This window comes from Sceloporus undulatus, chromosome 2, assembly GCF_019175285.1.
Source record: "Sceloporus undulatus isolate JIND9_A2432 ecotype Alabama chromosome 2, SceUnd_v1.1, whole genome shotgun sequence".
In the NCBI taxonomy this organism is placed as follows: Eukaryota; Metazoa; Chordata; class Lepidosauria; order Squamata; family Phrynosomatidae; genus Sceloporus; species Sceloporus undulatus.
The window spans coordinates 329,637,547-329,659,090 of NC_056523.1; the positions used below are offsets into that span (position 1 = coordinate 329,637,547).

The following is a 21,544-nucleotide window of genomic DNA, read 5'->3' on the forward strand; positions in this document are numbered from 1 at the left end:
ATTATTATTATTATTATTATTATTATTATTATTATTATTATTATTATTATTCTACAAAAGTACCTGTGAGCAAGGTTTTATTATTACAAGTATTTTTGAAGCCTGAAATTATTGTTGAGGGCAGCCATGAATTTATCAATGAATGAATTGATGTAGTGTAATTTGATTTATGAATTGATTATTTTTGAATGATCTTTTCCATGATTGATTCAGTATCCCTGGCATGTATATACACATATGTAAACAGTGGGTTGTGATCTTATCCTTGTTGCATTAACATTTCCACAAAGTAGTTTTGAAGCTTAAGTCCATTGTTAGCAATTAAATTGCCCTTTCTATATTTTTTCCATGAACTTATTCATGCCATGTTGATTTAACATGTTTGATGTATACATATATTGTGAAATGGTTTGTTATATATAGGATCACACATTATGGGAATAGTTGATCTTATTTATTTCTGATTGGGATAGTTAGTGTATAAATTGAGTCATTCACCTGAGTTAGGTTGTATAGTAATGGTAGAATTAGGCCACCAAGAAAATTCTACCCAGACTACCCATGAATGGCAACCAAATTCAGTCTTGATCAGTGATCACTTGATCAGGTGTATGAAGGGACCTGAGCTAAAGCACACAAGCACACACACACATCCCAGGCCAAGGCCCATGGAAAATGATATTCCAAAGGATTATAACATGTAGTCACAAACAAAGAAAGAAAACCAAATGTAAAAGCTTGATCCATCTTCCCTCTCATAGCTATGAGAACTGTACAAGCAGGAAAGCAATAGCAGAAAATTCACTTCTCCAGTCTGTTTTCATCCTTGATATGTTTTCCCAGCTGCAAGCTGTCAAGCTAAATCAAAAAGTATTTTTAAAGGGGGGTTATTAATACCAGTGGACTCTTTCTATAACACAGCTGTTGACTTTTGGACATGATGCTAATAAGGAACACAAAACCCATCTGCCTGGTTACAGAGACCCAACTCACTACCAGCTGATGGCTCATGGACCACTTTAGAGGGTGCAATTGTCTATTTAACACCATATCATACTACATTAACTCTACAGTATGGCAGTACCCCATCTTGAAAGTGACAAAACTCAATGTACATTATTGGCTATATTGCTCAAACCATTCTCTTCCCGTCCCCTTCATTTTCTTTATTTGCAGTCATAGGTAAAACAGCAAAGTCAGAATGCTTATTGAGCTACTGATGGAGTGCATTTAGATTGGTCTACCTTGTGTAGACTAATGTCCCTGTTTCCACTTGAGGTGGTGTGATTGTGGGTCTTTTCAGGATGAAGGTCTTGTGGTGGTGATACTTGTCTTCTTGTTTGAAACAGCACTACTATTCAGGCTCTGAAAAACTTGATAGCATGTGCCGGCTACATCAAGGAATACAGTATTTTGGGGATGCAAGGCTGCTGGGACATGCTGTCAGCTCCAGATACTTACTTTGATGGTCTTTTCCTTCTGGCAAGGTAAGAACCTAACAGGGACTAGCTTATGCATATCCTCCAACGTTTCGCCAATATTAAAAACAAGATGTGGCCCTCAACAGAGTGGTATGTATGGGATTCTTTCCTACAAGAAGTTCCAATCTAATACCAACTTTAATAGGTCTTCAATGCCTGGTTAAGACACATCTAGTTACCTGTACATTTATGTGGGGCTAATGAATATCAGTGGTTCACTGTTGGCTATTTGCTTTTCTCTACGGATTGCTTATTCATTTTGTTAAATGTTTATTGTTGTTTGTTTTAATATTTTTGATAAGTTGCCCTGGGATTTTAAGTGGAATATAGATTGAATGTATGCCTAAAAGAATATATGCATTTATCCATGAATGAAACACTGCCCTATACAAAATGTGGATCTAGCAGAGCCATGTGATTCTTCTTATCAACTAACAACATGTGATCCTCTTGTATTTCTGGTGTTCATTGTTCCAGGACCTTGTTTACCTTCACCAAAGTGCACCTTAAAATGACATTCAAACAGGCCAATGCATATCTACGCCATGCTGATGTGAAAGAGAGGACAGTTGGGATGGCTTTTTTCACTGAGGTGAGAGTTGAAATCTGGTCAGGCATGCATACCTGCAGTCTGGAAGCTATAGGTTGTGATGTGCTAGTGGTGTGGCACATGTACACAACATAAGTTTCAGGACCTTCTCTATATCCCACCAGTGGGAGCAGTACACCATGTGAAGTCATGGGAGAGGGCCTTCTCAGCTTTGGCACCAAAGCTGTGGGACACACTCCCTTGAACAACCGACTGGCACCAGCATTAGCCTCATTTTGTGCCAAGTTAAAACCTGGCTAGAAGTATAGTGTCTAGATCAAGGGAAATAATAGCACCACTCTATTCTGCATTGGTCAGGCCCCACCTGGAATATTGTCTCCGGTTCTGGGCACCACAATTCAAAAAGGACATTGAGAAACTGGAGCGTGTCCAAAGGAGGGCGACTAAAATGGTGAAGGGTCTGGAAACCATGTCCTATGAGGAACGACTTAGGGAGCTGGGGATGTTTAGCCTGGAGAAGAGAAGGTTAAGAGGTGATATGATAGCCTTGTTTAAATATTTGGATGACAGAATTGGGGGTATATTTATCAAATTTGCAGATGACACCAGATTAGGTGGAGCAACTAATACCCCTGAGGACAGGATCAAAATTTAGAATGACCTAAATAGATTAGAAAGCTGGGCCAAAGCTAACAAAATGAATTTCAACACGGAGAAATGTAACGTACTGCACTTAGGGTGGAAAAATGAAATGCACAGATATAGGATGGGGGACACTTGGCTGAATGAAGCTACGTGTGAAAGTGATCTAGGAATCCAAGTAGACCACAAATTGAACATGAGTTAACAGCGCAATGCAGCAGCTAACAAGGCCAATATGATTTTAGGCTGCATCAACAGAAGTATAGTGTCTACATCAAGGGAAGTAATTCTGCTCTAAGTATTCTGCTCTAGTCAGCCCCTACCTGGAATATTGTGTCCAGTTCTGGGTCCCACAATTCAAAAAGGACATTGAGAAACTGGAGCGTGTCCAAAGGAGGGCAACTAAAATGGTGAAAGATCTGGAAACCATGTCCTATGAGGAACGACTCAGGGAGCTGGGGATGTTTAGCCTGGAGAAGAGAAGGTTAAGAGGTGATATGCTAGCTCTGTTGAAATATTTGAGAAGGGATGTCATATTGAGGAGGGAGCCAGCTTGTTTTCTGCTGCTCCAGAGACTAGGACCCAGAGCAATGGATGCAAGCTCCAAGAAAAAAGATTCCACTTCAAGATTAGGAGGAACTTTCTGACAGTAAGGGCTGTTCGATAGTGGAACACACTCCTTCCTCAGAGTGTAGTGGAGTCTCCTTCCTTAGAGGTCTTTAAACAGAGGCTGTGTAGCCATCTGTCAGGGATGCTTTGATTTAGATTTCCTGCATGGCAGAATGGGGTTGGACTGGATGGCCCTTGTGGTCTCTTCCAACTCTATGACTCCATGAAATCATTTAACTGATTTTATTGTATGCCACCCAGAAATCTTAAAATATGGAGTGGGGTAGAAATATTTTAAATAAATAAATAAGCAAATATTAAGAAAACCTTGTGGGACACTATGTCTGGCTAGTAGGCTGCATTTGCATTGTGGACCACTTTGGATGAGGCTGAGCTGGTGTTTGGATGTAGCCCAATATGCTTCACAGCGTATAAAGGAGGCCTATGTACATTTCTGCAGATACTGTGGACTGCTAAAAAAGACAACTAAATAAGTCCTTGAGCAAATCAAACCTGAACTCTCTCTAGAAGCCAGGATGATTAAACTGAGACTTTTGTACTTTGGCCCTATCATGAGAAAACAAGACTCACTAGAATGGACAATACTGCTTGGTAGAATGGAGGAAAAGTAGGAAAAGAGGAAGAGTGCATTCCAGATGGTTGGATTCAATGAAGAAAGCCCCGGGGCTGAGTTTGCAAGACCTGAGCAGGGCAGTGCCTTGGAGGTCTTGTTGTCTGTTGCAATTTACCATCAAGTCAACTTTAACTGTAATCTTATAAACTGGCTTGGGTCCCTTCCTGGGAGAAAGCAGCATAAAAATTAAATAAATAAATGAGAAATAAACAAATAACTTATGATGACCCTATGAATAAGAGACCTCCAAGCCACACTGTTTTAAACAGCCCTACCCAGGTCCTGCAAACTCAGGTCCGTGGCTTCCCTGAGTCAACTTAGCTGTGATTCAGTCTCCCTCTTTTCTTACTGTTGTCCACTTTACTGAGTATTATTGTCTTTTTCAATGAGTATATCTCTTCCATCCACTTTACCAAGCGTTATTGTCTTTTTCAATGAGCATGTCTTTTCATGATATGTTCCAAGTACAGCAGCCTCCATCTAGGGGCGAAACAGACAGGTGGAAGGAGTAGCTTAAAGCCACCCTTCCAAAGACGGATTGGGGCTGCAGCAAACACATGCTGCATCTCCAGTCCACTTTGAAGCCAGCTGAAAAAGGAGTGGCAAAGATCCGCTCCTTTTATGGCTGGTGAAAAGGCTGTTTTTCCTGCCCCACCATGGCCCCATGTTAGCTTTAAGCCGCTCTGGCAGTATGTGGCATATAAATGCCATGCCACTGGAATGTCTTGAAGCCACCCATGTCTTGGCGGCCACCTGACTTTCAGGCAGCTTCAGGGCAGCATGGAAGCATGTGGCATATAAACACTGCACCCCCAAGCCGCCCGGACAGCAGCTTTAAAGGGCCATCTGTTCTGGCCCTATCTCATCTTCACTTGCTTGATTTCAGAGAGTTCAGGCTTGATTTGTTCTAAGACCCATTAATTTGTCTTTATTGCAGTCCATGGTATGAATTGACATAAAGTAGGTTCAGTCTCCTTTGTAAAAATGTTTGAAGTAGATTTACACAAAAGATTTCATAACATCTCATGCTGAGAGGCTCTGTGCCATGTGCTCTTCAAACATGGGTGAGAAAAAGAAAGAAGTGCAGGTGAACAAATTCGGATCAAATGTGGACTAACTGATGCAGGAGTGGGGGGGGGGACAAACAAACAGGAGCTGACATGAATATAAGCTATGCTCTTAGAAAAATGTGTAAACCAGCTCCTGAAGTCACTGCCTCTAACATGCTTATCCTGAGTTTTGTTCCTCAGCTTCTTTATCACCCAGAGATAGGCATCTTTTTTATGAAGCAAGACATCTTGGATGTTCTCCGAGAGTGGATGGCCCAAACCTGCCCTCTCATGCGAGTTTTCAGTATCCGAGGTTTGGGACATCTCTTGCAGCATCCTTTGGAGGTAAGAGCTTCACTGTTGTAGATGGATTGTTCTCAAGACCGAACAGGGCCTATGAGAGCCAGTTCACTGATCTGGGCTCTGGAGAGCCAAGGAGGGGTCCATGAATTTCTGACTGCTTCCTCCAAAAAAACCAACCTCACAGCCCCATTTTATTGCATTATTTTACAAAAGTTAGCAAACATGTAGCTCTTCCAGTGTTTTCTTGGCCTTTTACTGTGACCTGTCTCCTTTTCCTATGAAATGCGTAGATCATTTTACCCTGTGAAGTGGGGTGTATTCACCTAAACCTCTGGATTCTGGTTGTTCATCATAGCTCACATTGACATTGTAGCCAGAAAGGCCACAATTTCCTCAATTCTGAGAAGAGCCCTCATCCCAGGGCCCAAAAATAGTCTTGTTTTGCTTCACAAAATTTCTCTTGGAGGCCCTACAGTTGGAGGAATGCATATATGGGATGGAAGGGATGGGCTTTGGGGATTTCTGGTTGAGACTGAGGCTCAGGCTAAGAGTTTCTCCAGCCAGGGCAAATGTTTCAAGACTTAGCAATATTTCCTGGTGTAATTACGTTGCTGTTGCTATTGTTGAGTGCCTTGGAGTCGTTTCTGATTTATGGCAACCCTAAAATGACCCTGTCATGGGGTTTTCCTGTCAGGTTTCTTCAGAATGGGTTTGCCATTGCCGTTGCCATCCTCTGAGGCTGAGAGAGTGGGAATCCATGGGTGACACGGGATTCAAACCCTGGTCTGAAGAGTCATAGTCTAGTGCTCAAATCACTACGCCACGCTGGGCCTTGCTTTACTTGCTATTGTTTGTTTTTTAATGCATCAAACATTTGTCTGATCGTGGCATGTTTTGAGCTTTCTCTCTCCTTTTCTGAGATGCTTTATTCCTACCTAAAAATCAGCTGAAGTTCACAGATCTCAGGGCCTGGCCCCTCTTCTCTATTAATAAATTTACCCAGCGCTGTACATACAATTAAAATAGATAAAATAAACCTGCCTATGGAGTACATTCCACGAGAATAATTAAATATAATACATATTAATTCATATTAACATTCAAACAATAAAATGTAGCAGACAACAAATTAAAATAACGTTAATGTTAAGACAAGAGGGAGGAATCTCAGGGCAAGAGCACTGTCTCAAAAGGGCGTGTGCGTGTGAATCTTCCCCTTTTTATGCAACTGTGGCTTAATACAAAATATATTATGCCTATTAACATCACCAGAGGATGGCCCTTCTGACATCATCTCTCTGACTTCACCAGTGCCCCCTTAAAGGGATCAGGTCTAGGTCTCAAATCAGGGCCTGGGATAGTCCTGTCCTGGAAACTCTAAGTGCATCTCTTGTTTTTAAAAAGACCATTATGTTTGCTTATCATAAGTTTTTTTCATCAGGTGGTCAATACACACACACACACACACACAGAGGTCATCTTTCTCTTAATTGAATCCAAAAAAGATACTTGCTGTCATAAAGGTCTGCCTGAGTTATAAGTTTATGAGAAATTTAGAATCCTTGCCCTTAATTCTTGTTTCCTACAAACATATGATTCAGATTTCAATTTTTCCAGATGATGAAAGACTTGTCTCCTTTTAAAGATACTTTAAAAAAAAAAAGTACAGTTTTTAAAAGCAGAATCAGAGTATAACAAGTTAAAATATAAAATCATTAAAGCCTACTAAGTTAAAAATGTAAAACCATTAAAACATACAAAAGCAACCACCCCAATAAGTAAACAGTGGCGGGTTACAGACCGCCAAAAAATACGTATGGAATACGTATTAGGGTTAGGAAGGGGCGGTGTTTCCGCACCCCCCTAACCCTAGTACGTATTCCATACATACAACATGGCGGCGCCCCTTCCACATGGGGGCCGCCATGTTTACGTATCGGACGCATAGCATCCAGACGTGTCGCGGCGCCTATGACGTCGTGAATGCGCCAGCGGCGCCTCGCAACATCATAGAGGCGCCACAAGAAGGAGCTCCATTTTGGAGCTCCTTTTTTGCCCCACGCGGGAGCCGCGTGGTGTGGCTGCTATGGCTCCCTCACGGAGCAAGTGGCGGCGGCGGCGGCAGACCGCCGCAAAGTAGCGGTCTGTAACCCGCCCAAGTCTACAAAAGCTTGTGCTACAACGTTTTCTGAACATTTAGTCTCAAAGGTGCTACAAGATCCCTTTGCATACTTCTACGGTCTGGTATACTTATGTGTAAATCTCTTTCTTACCGTACATTGTGCTTTGAGGGTAGAAACTGAAGTGACCAGATGTTTGTGTTCTTAGTGGCCTGTAGCAACTGGTGCCTAACTGTCTGCTTCTTTCCTTGCTTCCTTCAGGATGAGACTTTGGAGCCCCTCCTCCCTCCCCTGATAAACTGTGCTTTCGATCCAGACAGGAATATTGCCAAAGAGTCCATTAAGACCCTTCAGTATATGTTCCAACACTTGGATGTAGAGGAATTTGGGTCTGCAGCAATTGGCCTTCTCCCACTCCTCTTGAAATACTTGAGCGATGTAAGTCAACAAACCTGTGAGAAATCTGGGCTTAGTCCACACCAGTGTTACCCAAAAAAGCTGGGGTCACAGGAGAGCACCCACAAATAATATTTAATAGGGGAATTAAGATAGCTCAATTAATAGTATGCCTTGGCTGGGACAACATTCAGCCTGGGATCTTACCCTTTGTCTGTCGGTTCCAAACCACACCAGAATCCAGAGGCAATTCCCAACAATGTTTCTTGGTTTTAGTAGTAGTAAAATAATCAACACACATGCACACATACTCACACACACACACACACACACTAACAAAGCAAAGGTGGGAGAAATAGTGACTTTCAGGGTTGCTAAAAGGCCATGTTCTAGAAAAGTTTCTTCCTGACGTTTTGCCAGCATTTGTGGCTATGGATGCCGGCCATGAAAGCCTTCGACTTCACAATACTATCTTTCCTGAAGCGTAGCTCCAATCTGAGGGCATTCAAAATTGAGATGGCTCAATATCCACTGTAGCAAAAGTGGGGCTGGCCAGCCTATTGAGGGACCTACCAGAAGTCGGACAGAGGTTCTGTCCTGCTCCAGACAAGCGTAGGTGATTGTCACTTGGAGCAAGTCAAAAGCTTTAAATACTTAGGTCTAACATTTCATCACAGGCCTCTGTGGAACCATCATCAATCTTTGGTATTGAAAGAATCTCAAGGCAGTAAATCAGGTATCATAAGATTCTTCCATACCAAGGAGAATCAATACATTCCAAAGTTTTCAGTGCAACGATTGCAGCTAAACTGTTATATGCAATAGCCATTTGGATCAAAGCTGCCAACTCTGAACTTGATAGCTTTCAAGTAAAATTCCTTTGGCCTCTTTTATGTGTTCCTAGATGTGTGCCCAACCCAGTTGTTTTACTAGAAACAGGAGAATGTCCACTTTCTACTTGCATTTGGCTACTTGCATTTAAACTTTGGCTCAGGGTTTTTGTTTTTAAGTTAGGTATGGGCCTGGCTTCGGATAGTTGCATCAGTAGATGGACTAAACTTGTCGCTCACAAAGTTGCCTCCATTGGTCTTTCAGAATCTCTGCTTATAAACGTAGGCCAGGGGTCGGCAACCTACGGCCCACGGGCCGCATGCAGCCCGCCGAGGCCTAGGGACTGGCCCCAGCCCGGCCCGGCCCTGCTGCAGATTGCTGCCGGGGCCTTTGGCCTCCGGCACAGGCGTGCGGGGGCCTCTGGTGCGGGGCAAGTGGCAGGCAAGGGGGGCAAGGAGGGCAGTGGGGGCAGGAGGAGCAAGTGGGGGCAAGGGGCAAGGAGAAGCAAGGGGGGGCAATTGTCTATAGAAGCCTCAGAAACATGCATTATATTAACTTTTTTTGCGTGTCCTCCCTTTTTTAAATAACAAAGTGTCTCCATTTAAATTTTTGTCCTGCATTTGTCCCGGTTTATTTATTTATTTAATTTTTTTAAAAAAATTATTTAATTATTTTTTTTGGCTTTGGCCCCCCGAGTGTACTGAGGGACAGCAACCCAGCCCTGGGTCAAAAGGTTGCCTACCCCTGACGTAGGCCATGGGATGGCACTAAAATTGCTAAGACAGAGAAACTGGGACATTGCCTTCTGCAGTCTTAGGACCAATTCTATTTCACCTTGTTCTCCTAGTGCCCTACACATTCATTATGCAGGGTCTTTTTGTCAGCCTTCTTACCTAAAAAATTTGTATGCCTTGACAGGTCTGTTGACCGTAAATAAAGACTGAGAAATAGACCAAACTGCTAGTGTCAAAGCACCTACATTAGGTTAATAGTAATAATAATAATAATACCCAACATCATATCCCAGGGCAGTATCCTCAGGATGAATGGATTATCTCATTGCTGAATGGCTTTCCCAGGAGAGAAGAATCATGTGTGATGTGGAGTAATGACTGAGGAATCAGTGTAAATGTTCTCAGACATAAAGAGTTTCATATCCAGAGGAAACTGTTTTTGTCTGTGATATGCAAGCAATCTCCCAGTGTAGCTCACCATCACCTCTCTATAATCTGTGCTTATGCTGCTTCCAATCTCAACAGATCCCATCATGGCTGAGTGGCTTGGGCTACCTATCCAGCCTGACCTGGCATAGCTGGTTTCCTGTGTTGGGGAGCTCCTGTTTGGGCTACTTACCTAAAACATCCTGTCTGATATTGATCTTAGGGTCACAGAGAGGTGACAGAGGACTACTACTTGGGTTACCCCAGGGTTGTATCCCAACAATCGTGATGCTAGATACCAAAAAAAGGTGCTGCACAATTTATGGTGCCCTGGAATCAGGTCTAATCTGCATTGCAGAAATAATCCTTTAACTGCCATGAGTGAATGCTATGAAATTCTGGGATTTGTAGTTTTTTGAGGTATTTAGCTTTCTTTGTCAGGGAGCTTTGGTATCACAAGAAACTACAAATCCCGGGTGTCAAACTGCATTATTTCTATAGTCCATGAAGACCTTAGTGATCCAGATGGAACTCCATCACACACTGAATAGGCCTGGCTTATGCTTTTGTACTATCAAAACCATGCAGAAACCCCCCATAAAACTGATTAGCTTGATATCCTGCAAAGATGTTTGGAATGACTGCCATTCTTTTCCCTCTCTTACTCTGTCTCTCTGTCTCTCTCTTCTCAGGATGACCCTGAATTGCGACGTGCCTCAATTGTCCTCTTTGGGATGCTACTGAAGGGTGTGAAAGAAAATCAAAGAAACAGTGTGACAGAAAATGTTTTTAAAAGCCTTGTTCCCCTTTTAATCCAGCTAGTAGACCATTCAACCAAAGAAGTGAGTCAAGGGGCTCTTACTACATGTGATGAACTTTTATCACCTGTAGCTAGTAACCACACTGGTTTGGAAATGATGGGAGTTGCAGCCCAGCACATCTGGAGGGCATCAGATTCCAGGAAATCTGCGATCTTGTTCACAGGGTTGTCCCTGAAAAGTTGTGCCGATCAACTGTTTTCCATATATGCAATCGCAGGATGATTTGCAGAAAGGAACCTACCATTCTGCTTTGCTGCAGTTCCACAACTGCCACTTTAAGACACAAAGTAGGATTCTCCCTCCTGTTATGAGGGAGGAAGGCTCATTCAGAAATCTGTGTGTATACACAGAGAGAGCTAAAATCCTGTCCTGGTAGTTGCTGGTTTTGCCAAAAGAAATGCTTTCTAAGGCCACTGCAGAAAAAGGTATCCTGGACTTTCTTGCATAATGCCTTTACCCCTGGATGCAGTCGTGTGAGCAGCAAGTGGCTGAGGCAAAGAGAGGCACTTGGTGCTTCCAACTACATTTGTGTACCTGGGGGAGTAGCAGAAGCCATCACATGCCACACCTCTTGTATAACTAGAATCATAGAGTTGGCAGAGACCACAAGGGTGATCCAGTCCAAACCCCTGCCATGCAGGAACCCAGAATCAAAGCACCTCTGACAGATAGCCATCCAGACTCTCGTTTTTTGTGGGTTTTTTGGGCTATGCGGCCATGTTCCAGAAAAGTTTCTTCCTGACGTTTCTCCAGCATTTGTAGCTGGCATCTTCAGAGAATGCTTTGCCTGGAAAAATTGGGTGTATATATGCTGGCAAAACATCAGGAAGAAACTTTTCTGGAACATGGCCACATAGCCCGAAAAACCCACAAAAAACTATGGATGCCGGCCATGAAAGCCTTCGACTTTACATCCAGATTCTGTTTAAAAACCTCCAAAGAAGGAGACTCCACCACTCTCCAAGGGAGTGTGTTCCACAGTCAAACAGCTCTCACTGTCAGGAAGTTCTTCCTAATGTTGAGGTGTAATCTCTTTTCCTGTATCCATTGTTCTGTGTCCTATTTCTCTGGAGCTACAGAAAACAAACTTGCTCCATCCTCAAGATGACACCCCCTTCAAATATTTTAACAAGGCTATATCACCCGTTAACTATGTCTTCTCCAGGCTGAACATACCTAGCTCCCTTAGGGCTTCATGGTTTCCAGACCTTTCACCATTTTGGTCTTCCTCCTCTGGACACTCTTCAGCTTGTCAATGTCCCTTTTAAACTGTGGTGTCTCTGTATAAAATCCGGTGGATAAGACCACCAGAAGAGATCCGTCTTGAGTGCCTTCTTAAAGGCATCTAAGGTGGTAATAAGATGGATCTCTTCCAGTAGACTATTCCACAATTTAGGGGCTGTGGCAGTAAATGCTCTATGGGAAGTTGTAGTTAAGTAGTCCAACAAATTCTTCCCAGATGTTCTAAGTGAAGCATTGTTGGGATTCCACTTGCACTTCCCTTAAAGATATGCTTTCCTCCCTTTCCCAACCCTGGGGAAGAGCTAGACCAAGCCAGAGCACATGAAAAAGGAGTGTGAGAGCAATACAGTGCTTTAAAAAAAGAGTTTTATTCTAAGTAAGGAATCTTCATAGCAACAGGATACCTCTTTACATGAAGAACCATCTTGTCCTTCAGATATGGATTAAAGATTACAATTACAGACAGATTGGGTCATTTCAGCCAAATCAGGAGGAAGAATAAAAAAAACTGATGCAACTAGCTAATACACTTTCCTAATTCTACTCACAGATCAGATGGGATTGATAGTCCTTGCTGTTTCTGGATAGCTGGGAATCTGGCCTACATTGACCAGCCTTCCAAAATCATAGCTCTTGGCTCCAGGTGTTCCTTTGTTAGAAGGCCCTCGTGGTCTAGAGCTGGAGATCCAAAGCCCTTGTGGTGCATCAGGGGCTTTTTATAACCTTTCCTCAGCAGCATCCCAGAGGTTCGTGCTTCTGCCCAACTGCTCAGTGCTCATACCTTAGGCAATGGCCATCTCTGTGATGCCAAGCCTCATTAAACAATATAACTGAGCCTTTTCTTTGTTATCCAGGACGAAGGTTCAGATAATGGGAAGGACTCCTCCATTATCCCACCCTAAATGGGTTCAGCACCTTAGACTGCTCCTCTTAAAGCTCTTTTACTTATATTACTGTAATTAATTGCTGTGAAACTTTTATATACTGTGAATTGGTCACTGTTTTCACTGTTGTAAGCCACCTGGAGTCCTAAACTAGGGGAAAAATGGGACAATTTATTATCATCATCATCATCATCATTTTATTTATTTCATTTGTATGCCACCTCTCTGCCTGAAGGGAAATAATAATACAGAAAAATTGTCCATGTCAACCCTTCCATTGCTAAGAAGTAGTGGCGGCAGCAATGGGTCTGACTAACCTTGTCTCTCTCTTTTTCCCCCTTGTCTAGGTTGCTCGGGGATGCCTTTGCAGCTGTGCCAACTTCCTGAACTGGACAGACATGCCCCACGACATCTTTGATTATGAACTACATGACAGAATCTCCACCACATACCTAAACATCTGTATCTACATTGTAAGTAAGAGTGTTACTTAAATTATGGAAAGGAAGCACCTTAATGTATAACAGGGGCGGGTGAGCGACAGGCAATGGACTGTAAGAGACCCCCAGGGCTCTTTTTGTGGTTTCAAGAGACACTGTAGTAGAATTGCTCCAAAGCCCATCCCAGAAAATGCCTTCCTGGGGCTGTGGGGGACCTGTCTGTGACATTTGTGGGGTCCCTGCCCTATTTTAGACCCAAAAGGAAAGTGAACAGGAATTGACATCTGATTATTTCTTTTTGTTTAAAAAAGCCTTTCCAGCGTCTAAAATGGCCCCAGTAACCCAAATATATGGCAAAAATGTCCCCATAGGAAATCCAAGGGGCAAAAATAATGTTTTTGTGGGGGTCATCCTCAAAGGATCTCCTGACAGTGCTGATGTAGGCTGCATCTACAGTGGACCCTTGTTATACGCTGGGATTTGGTTCCAAGGTCCCCTGTCGATAACAAAATCCATGGATGCTCAAGTAGTCCCATTAAATATAATGACATAGCAAAATAGTGTCCCTTATTATAAATGGAAAATTAAGGTTTGATATTTGAAATTTATACTTTTTTTGAACATTTTCAAACCGTGAATGCTTGAATCCATGTATAAAAAAATCTGTGTATAAGAAGGGCCAACTGTACATTGCAGAATCAATGCAGTTGGACACTGCTTTAACACCCATGGCTCAATGCTATGGAATTCTGGGATTTTCAGTTTCAAGAAATTTGTAGCCCTGTCTGTCAGAGAGCTCTGGTGCCACTGCAAAGTACAAATCCCAGGATTAATTCTGCACTGTGGCAGCAGCCGTAATCTCCTAGGCGGCCACAGTTGCTCACCGCTGATGTCCAGCAATATGTATACGTTATTCCGATTCCTGTGCTTATGTTTTCATTGTCAAGAAATAGAATATTTTCAGGGAAACGACATGAACTCTTCCTTGACTATGGAGCTCTGGTGCCACAACAAACTAATATTCCGAGATTCCATAGCATTGAGCCATGGCAGTTAAAGTAGTTTCAAACTGGATTATTTCTGCAGTGCAGATGCAGCCTATAAAGAGGCCTTTCAGTAAATACAGCTTGCATTGTTGAGCACCCCAAAGGTTTACAACCATACCAAGGAGGTGGGATTCTTAGGAAAGTCAAAGACCATTTCTGCACCTTGACTGCATTTTTGTTTCCCCATAGATGCGGAGGTATAAACCAATGCTTCCGGGAATGCTGGCCCAAATGGTTGAATTCCTGAAGAGCAGGAATCCTTCCTACCGAGAGGCAGCAGCCCTCTTGATAGGTAACGACAAGCAAAATGGCAAGATATCTGGGATTAAGCGCCTTCAACTGGATTTCCATTGGGAGAGAGGGTTCAGCCAAACAAATTCTGGCCAAAGAAGGGACTCTAAGGGCACACCAAAAAGAAAATATTTTGGCACAGGTTGCCCATAGTGAGTCAGGTGCTGCTCAAAGTGGTGATCTGTGGCCGCCATTGTTGTTGTTGTGTACCTTCAAGTCGTTTCCAACTTATGGCGACTCTAAGGCATAACTATCATGGGGTTTTCTTGGCAAGCTTTGTTCAGAGGAGGTTCATCATTGCTTTCCCATGAGGCTAAGAGAATGTGGCTTGCTCAAAATTACCCAGTGGGTTTTCATGGCCAAGCTGGGAATTAAACCCTGCTCTCCATAGTCCAACTCTCAAACCATTACACCACACTGGCTGCCATACCCTCCATTTCACAGATGAAAACCAGGACATGTGTGGCCAAGCAACATTGGAGTGTAGTCAAGATGGCAAAAATTCTACAGGTCGAGTCTCTCTTATCTAGAATTCCAAAATCCAAAATACTCCAAAACTAGTCAGTACTTTTTTCATGGGTGGCTGAGAGAGTGACACTTTTGCTTTCTGATAGTTGAGTGTACACAAACTTCATTTCATGCACAAAATTATTGCATATAATTATCTTCAGGCTATGTGTGTAAGGTGCATATGAAACATGACTGAATTTTGTGTTTAGTTATGGGTCCCATCTATCTAAGATATCTCATTATGTATGCAAATACAGTATTCCAAAATCCAGAAAAATCTGAAAACACGTCTGGTCCGAAACATTTTGGATAAAGGAGACTCGGCCTGTAAATGAAAAATAACAAGACAAGTTAGTAGATGACACAGCAGTTTGTTTTTGTCTGAGTCTACTGGGAAGGACAAGATTCCTTCCCCTTTCTTCTCCTCTCCCCTCTCCTGAGTTAACGGAGTGAGAACTAAACACAGTTTGCAGCAAGTGAATTAAGCGGAGGACAAAGAAGGAAGGTAACAAGAGGAGAGAAAACCTGGGATATTTTAAAAGCAGGTGAAAAAGTAGGATAACAGGAAATCTCCCGTTCAAGACAGACCCTGCCAAATCAGGACAATTGGAAAGTGTGGGCTGTTGGTCCATGGCGCATTGGCTGCCTGTGTGCAGCAGGAAGGAAGGAAGGAAGGAAGGAAGGTTGTATCCAGTGGACATAAAAATAGTTCCTGATCATGGCACACTGATATGCTGATCTGCCGCATCAGATAACTTATGAACAATGTTCTGACAGCTTCTCTCATCCAGTCTCCATAGCTCATCTTTTAAATACATTGACAGAGCCCCCTTACACTAGTTAACATTTTAAAATAACAACTTTCAACCCCTTAAGTGGATTTTTGCCCACTTTGGTTTTTTATATTTTGTTTTTTGTCATTTTTGCTAGTCTGTACAGCCACTGAAGGGTCTCAGGAAAGAAATCTGGTTTCCAGATCAACCAGAGTTGCCCACCCCTAGTATTTCAAAGAGGCTACATATATAAGAATGGACAAACCTTTTTATCTGGACAAAACATCATTTTTTTTTCTTTTGATCTGCCTAGCATGCAACGCACAGTACATGAAACCAGATGTGGTGTCCACACCAGATGTTGAGACTGTTTTTCTGGGTGAGTTAAGGACATTTTTAAGGATAGAAATGGTTCCTTTTTCTGGAAGAATTCAATACTGTATTATTGTTAATCACAGGATTTATATGTTCTAATCCAGTCAATCCTAATTTGACATCACCAGAGTTACTACCATTGCCTATAGTCTCCTCTCCCTTCTTGATAATATATTTTAATAATAATAATAATAATAATAATAATAATAATAATAATAATAATAGATGGTTATACCCTTCTTGTTTTTGTTTGGGACCATTGGGCAAAATGAGACATTCACCATCAGTGTCAGATGCTAAAACACTTGCTGGTCATCAACAGTAATAAAGTTATTCATTCATTCAATGCATAAACACTAACAGGCAAAACAAGTATGGTTCTTCTTCCCCTGTGTCTTTGTAGAGAGACTGAAGATTCTTTATCAAGTTAACCCCATTTAATTCCTGAACCCTGATAAGATCAAAAACCAGTAGGATATGAGCAAAGGACCAAGTTTGGGAACTAGGCAGAGATCTAGGAAATGTGATGCCATATGTTTATCCATCTGTATCTACCTAAAGTTCCTTAAGGTTCTTTCTTTTGGTTATCTGAGCTCCCACAGTTGCAAACAACAGGACTGTCTACTAAACTGATCAACGTCATAGGTATTTTCATATTTGACAGTTTCATTCCTGCAAGTGACAAGGAATTATTTCCGTGGTTTTCTCTCTGCTGTAGAGAAAACAAACATTTCTATTCAGTTCTCACTCTGTATTCAACATCCCAAAATGTTCTGGGAAATTATACTGCACAAGAATACACATTTCCTTTTGTGTGAGAACTGTAGGGTTTTGTGCAAAAAAGTTTTTTGTTTCCACACAGCTCCATGTGGTGGGTTTTGTGCAAGATTTCTGTTTTCTATCCAAAGCCAGCAATCCTGAACAACAAAAATCTTGCAGGATGTGAAAATACCAGATTAAAAACCACACAAAATTCTTGTTACCATATTAGTGAGTGCTGGAAAAAATTTCAGCTAGGAAATGAATAACAACAAGTATTATTCCCATATTATTCCCATTCCTTTTAAGAACACAGGCTGAATATTTTTTATCTGGAATTCCAAAATTCAGATTACCCCAAAACCCAAAATTGTCCACATGGGTGGCTGAAATAGTGACACTTTGCTTTCTGATGTTTCAGTGTTCACAAACTTTGTTTCTTGCACAAAATTGTTTAAAATGCTATGTATAAAATTACCTTCAGGCTATCCTTCTGAGCCTGGAGGATTATAAATCTGAAGGCTATGTATATGGAACATAAGTGAATTTCATGTAGGACTTGGGTCCTATCTCCAAGATATCTCATTCAATATATGCAAATATTCCAAAATCAAACAAGAAAAATCTGAAGTCTAAGCATTTTGGATACAAGAAGCTCAACCTGTATTAGCTTTGGATTTTATGAAAGTTGTATTACTGGAGAATAAACATGTGGCTGTATAGTAGATCATATATTTACTGTGTAAAATGATTAACTTATATGGTTACACATTCCTTGTAGGGGTTCATCACATCACATATAAATTTCCAGTCTAGGTACATTACTTCATAGACATTACATAGCCCAGGTATATTTCTGCTTATGAAGAGCATCATTCATACTTAGAAAGCACATGGAACTTGTAGCACATTTCAGTGGTAACTCTATCTGTGAATCAGCATTTCAATCAAATATTTTAAATTCAGTGCTCTCACCCATTCTACATGTTAACAAGTGGCTTAGAAGACTGCTTCTTATATTAGTACCCACAGCTGACCATATCTGCTGATGTCTAACAGCGTTTATAACATGTGCTTATTTGATTCTCAGCCAATTACTGTAAACCTTGAAAATCTTACTTCCCAAACAAGGCTGTTTCAGGAACACAAAAATGTTGAGTCTGGCTTCTTGCTGAGACTTCTTGTTATCCTGATCTGGCATTACTCCATGACTACATGTGTCCAATTGTAAGACTTTGCTGACTGGTGACGTTATCATATACTCACAGATAGATTCTCTTTTTAAAAGCTGGCTCTGCTAGATCTCATAATGTCACTTTCTCCTTATCTTTTCCATTTTGCCTGGCAAGGCCCAGAAGCAGAGTTCATTCCTGCACATTTAATCTTTTCCTGTCTTTTACACAAATGAGCATTTTTTCAACTTTTGAGTTCTAAAACACAAAGCACAAAACACACCAGGTGTACATTAGCAAATCATAATGGATATCGCATGACACAAAATTTTGCAAGACTGAGTTGTGTGTGTGCTACACAGCTTGTCCTGTGTGCTCTAAACTTACCCACTGGTTAGGTTACTATCCTTTTGGTAGAACTGTAGTACAATTTAGCCCGTTCAGGTTTTGTACAGGGATGTAAATCTTGGCATACCTCATTCTTGCAAACAATAACTAAGGGCCTGAACAGAGAGGCCAAAATAAAACTGCTTCGGGTCACTTTGGAGGTATGCTGTTTAAATGATGCATGCGTCCTAAGGTTGGAAGCCACGCCAAAGCCACACTGCAGTATAGCCTTGGCACAGCTTCTGGCCTCTTAAGTTGCATGTGTCATTTAAACAGCATACCTCCAAAGTGATACAAAGCAGGTATATTTTGGCCTGTCAGTTTGGGCCCTAAGAGATTTCAAAAGTTTTCTCTCCATGCAGCATAATCATGAGAGTTTTTGTGCATTTTTCAACAAGTTGTTGCTCTTTATGACCTTTTTGCAAAAATGTTAGCTTGTTTCTATGCAGCCCCCAGAGGGTTCCTCCAGGATAGAAAATTGGCCCCTGGACCTGCTCCAGTTGTCCACACTTCTATCACCACACTCTTAGGAAACTTACTAGTTATGTTTTAAATGCCTTGAAATTGTTATTCTTTGGGTCTTGTTTTAAATATAGTAGTTTTTTTATTGTTTTAAATTGCTCTTTAGTATTACAATTGATATTTAGCTGTATTCTGTTTTAATCTATTATTATTATTATTATTATCAACATCAGCATTATATGTATATTATGCTTTCCACCCAGAATTGGGGCTCAAAGCAACTTAAGTTTAAAAGCACAGTACAATTAAAAACTTACAAAAGTGACCATTAAATATTTTAAATCTAAATCATTAAATCTATGTTGTAAGCTGCCTTGGCTCCCTCATGAGAGGAAGAAGGGAAGTAAATAAATGAAATGAATAAATAACCACCTATTTCTTACATCAGCTATTTATGCAAAAGAAGTATTAGCATAAGCTTTCATAGACTTTGGTCTACTTCCTCAGATGAACAAGTCTGCAAAAATTCATGCTACAACGGTGCAACGAGAGCTTATGCTACGTCTTTTGCACATTTAGTCTCAATAGTGCTACAAGATTCTTTTGCACACTGATATTCCAGGCTACTATGGCTTTGAATTATATCAACTATTTAGTTATGAATGTGTAACTAAGTTGTATGTCCTGGCCTCCTGCAAGTCTGTCTTAATAGTCAGCAGCTGCATCAAGTGGAGGAGGGCTGTTCAGCTGGTGATCAGGGTGCAAGGAGGCGGATGTTTCCAGTAAGTGATGTTGCAACAAGGAATTGCAATGGGAGTCCTGTTTCTGATCACTGCAACCTCCTTCACTGTTGGGAGGGGACTGGATGCTCCATGCAGCTTTTGGCCTTTAAGGTGACTTTCAGGGAGGGATTTACTAGTAGTGAAGAGAGTACTGGAAAGCATGTTGAAAAACAGAAAACGGTGAGGAGACAAATTCCATGTGCTGAGATGGTCAACTGTTTATTCAGTAATTCTTTAAAAAGCCTCAGTGCAAAATAATGTCTCCTCACTGTTTTCTGCTATTGTTGCAATAGTGCCACAGTTGTGACTAGGTAATCTTAGGTCCCAAACACACTGCAAAAATAATCCAGTTGGAGACTGCTTTAACTGCCCTGGCTCTGTGCTAGGGAATCCTGGGAACTGCAATTTATTGTGGCACCAGAGCTCTCTGACAGGGGAGGCTAATTCTCACAAAACTATAGTTGCCACAATTACCTAGCATCGAGCCACGGCCTTAAAGTGGTCTCAAACTGGATTATTTCTGCAATGTGTTTTGGACCTTAGTGAATGCAGAGCAATTACAGATCTGTAGTAAAGAATGCCAGCCAGCAACAAATACTGTAAACTGCTTGTCTTTCAACCTTTCAGCCCTCCGGGAGCTCCAGGGCGACTGCGATGCTTCCGTGACCAACGCTGCTGTCCTGTCCATTGAGGAAGTGTATCGACACTGTGGGTATCGGATCAACCCACAGCTTGTCCCCAACCAACTCATGATCATGTTAAGGAACAGCATGTCCAAGCCACCCTTTGAGGCCAGGCATTGAACAAGGTCTGGGAAGAGAACAGACAAGCAAAAGGAAAATTCCTTGTTTCCAAGTGGCAGGGGGATAGCTCCTGGGAAGAGCCACCTGGAGAAGGACAGGGTGTCTTTGCTTCACCTGTCTTTAGCTGGATGGAGAGCGTTTCTGGAGAACAGAGCCCTAGGAAGGCCACAGAGCCATGAACAAGAGTGCTTACAGATGCCCATGGCAACCACAGAGCTAACTGAAACACTGCAAAAGCCCACTGCCTCTCTACATTTATGGGTCTTGTTGCTCTGCAGAATTAATTGTAGCCTATGGGTAAGATGGATTCAGAGAGCTGAAAACTCGCTTGGTGGCAGGGCCATCTCCCCTCCAAAGTACAAAAGAAGAGATCCTTATTATCAACAAATGATCTATGAAACAGCATTAAAGAAAAAAAGCTCCACAAACATTCCTGAATTCTAGAATTTTAATATTTCACCTAGCAGACAGTGAACCCACATTTGTACATCACACTAAACTGTCAATGTTGGCTTAATCAGCCAGGATCAGTTCATTTCACTGTCATTTCACTTTTCACTTTCCATGAGCAGCAAAATAAGCCAGGACTCACCCCTTAACCATAGCTTCCCTTTATGTGAAAATTAGAAATGACAGTTAATTGTGTCCAAACAAGCAAGGATTTATAAGTCAAACTTTGGTTTACAGTTCGTTTCTGATCCTGACTTATTTGAAACCATCATTCCCAGGGAGCGCTTGTTAATTGTGGCTTCCAGGTTAGTTTTCCTGATCGTGGAAAGAGAAAATAAATGGACTGTACACACTGGCATGCTGCCCTTGCACATCCTAGTTTAATGCCTTCCTATTGTGTGTGAATGCAACTGAGTTCTAATATCTCCAAGAGGGGCATGCTCTTTTTAACCTGGTGGAGTTTAGCTCTTTTTTTTTCTTTGTTTTTTTCAGTTGGGATTGACTTGGCTTGAGATCAAGTTTTGTTATTTTACTCTATTTCACTCTAGCTGAACTGTGGGCAGTCAGTGCAA

The 21,544-nt window shown here is 41.7% G+C and overlaps 1 protein-coding gene across 1 annotated transcript in view; it reads left to right on the forward strand.

The window, feature by feature from the left end:
* Nucleotides 1-21,047, forward strand: part of LOC121920713 (maestro heat-like repeat family member 5) — a 62,903-nt gene extending 41,856 nt beyond the window's left edge. Inside the window, exons 18-26 of the mRNA XM_042447866.1 lie at nucleotides 1,350-1,487; nucleotides 1,959-2,073; nucleotides 5,167-5,310; nucleotides 7,650-7,826; nucleotides 10,468-10,617; nucleotides 13,070-13,195; nucleotides 14,398-14,500; nucleotides 16,096-16,161; nucleotides 20,347-21,047. Coding sequence (XP_042303800.1) covers nucleotides 1,350-1,487; nucleotides 1,959-2,073; nucleotides 5,167-5,310; nucleotides 7,650-7,826; nucleotides 10,468-10,617; nucleotides 13,070-13,195; nucleotides 14,398-14,500; nucleotides 16,096-16,161; nucleotides 20,347-20,522 — 1,195 coding nt within the window. The 3' untranslated portion in view covers nucleotides 20,523-21,047. The remainder of the gene's footprint in view (nucleotides 1-1,349; nucleotides 1,488-1,958; nucleotides 2,074-5,166; nucleotides 5,311-7,649; nucleotides 7,827-10,467; nucleotides 10,618-13,069; nucleotides 13,196-14,397; nucleotides 14,501-16,095; nucleotides 16,162-20,346) is intronic.
* The last annotated feature ends 497 nt before the right edge of the window (nucleotides 21,048-21,544 follow it).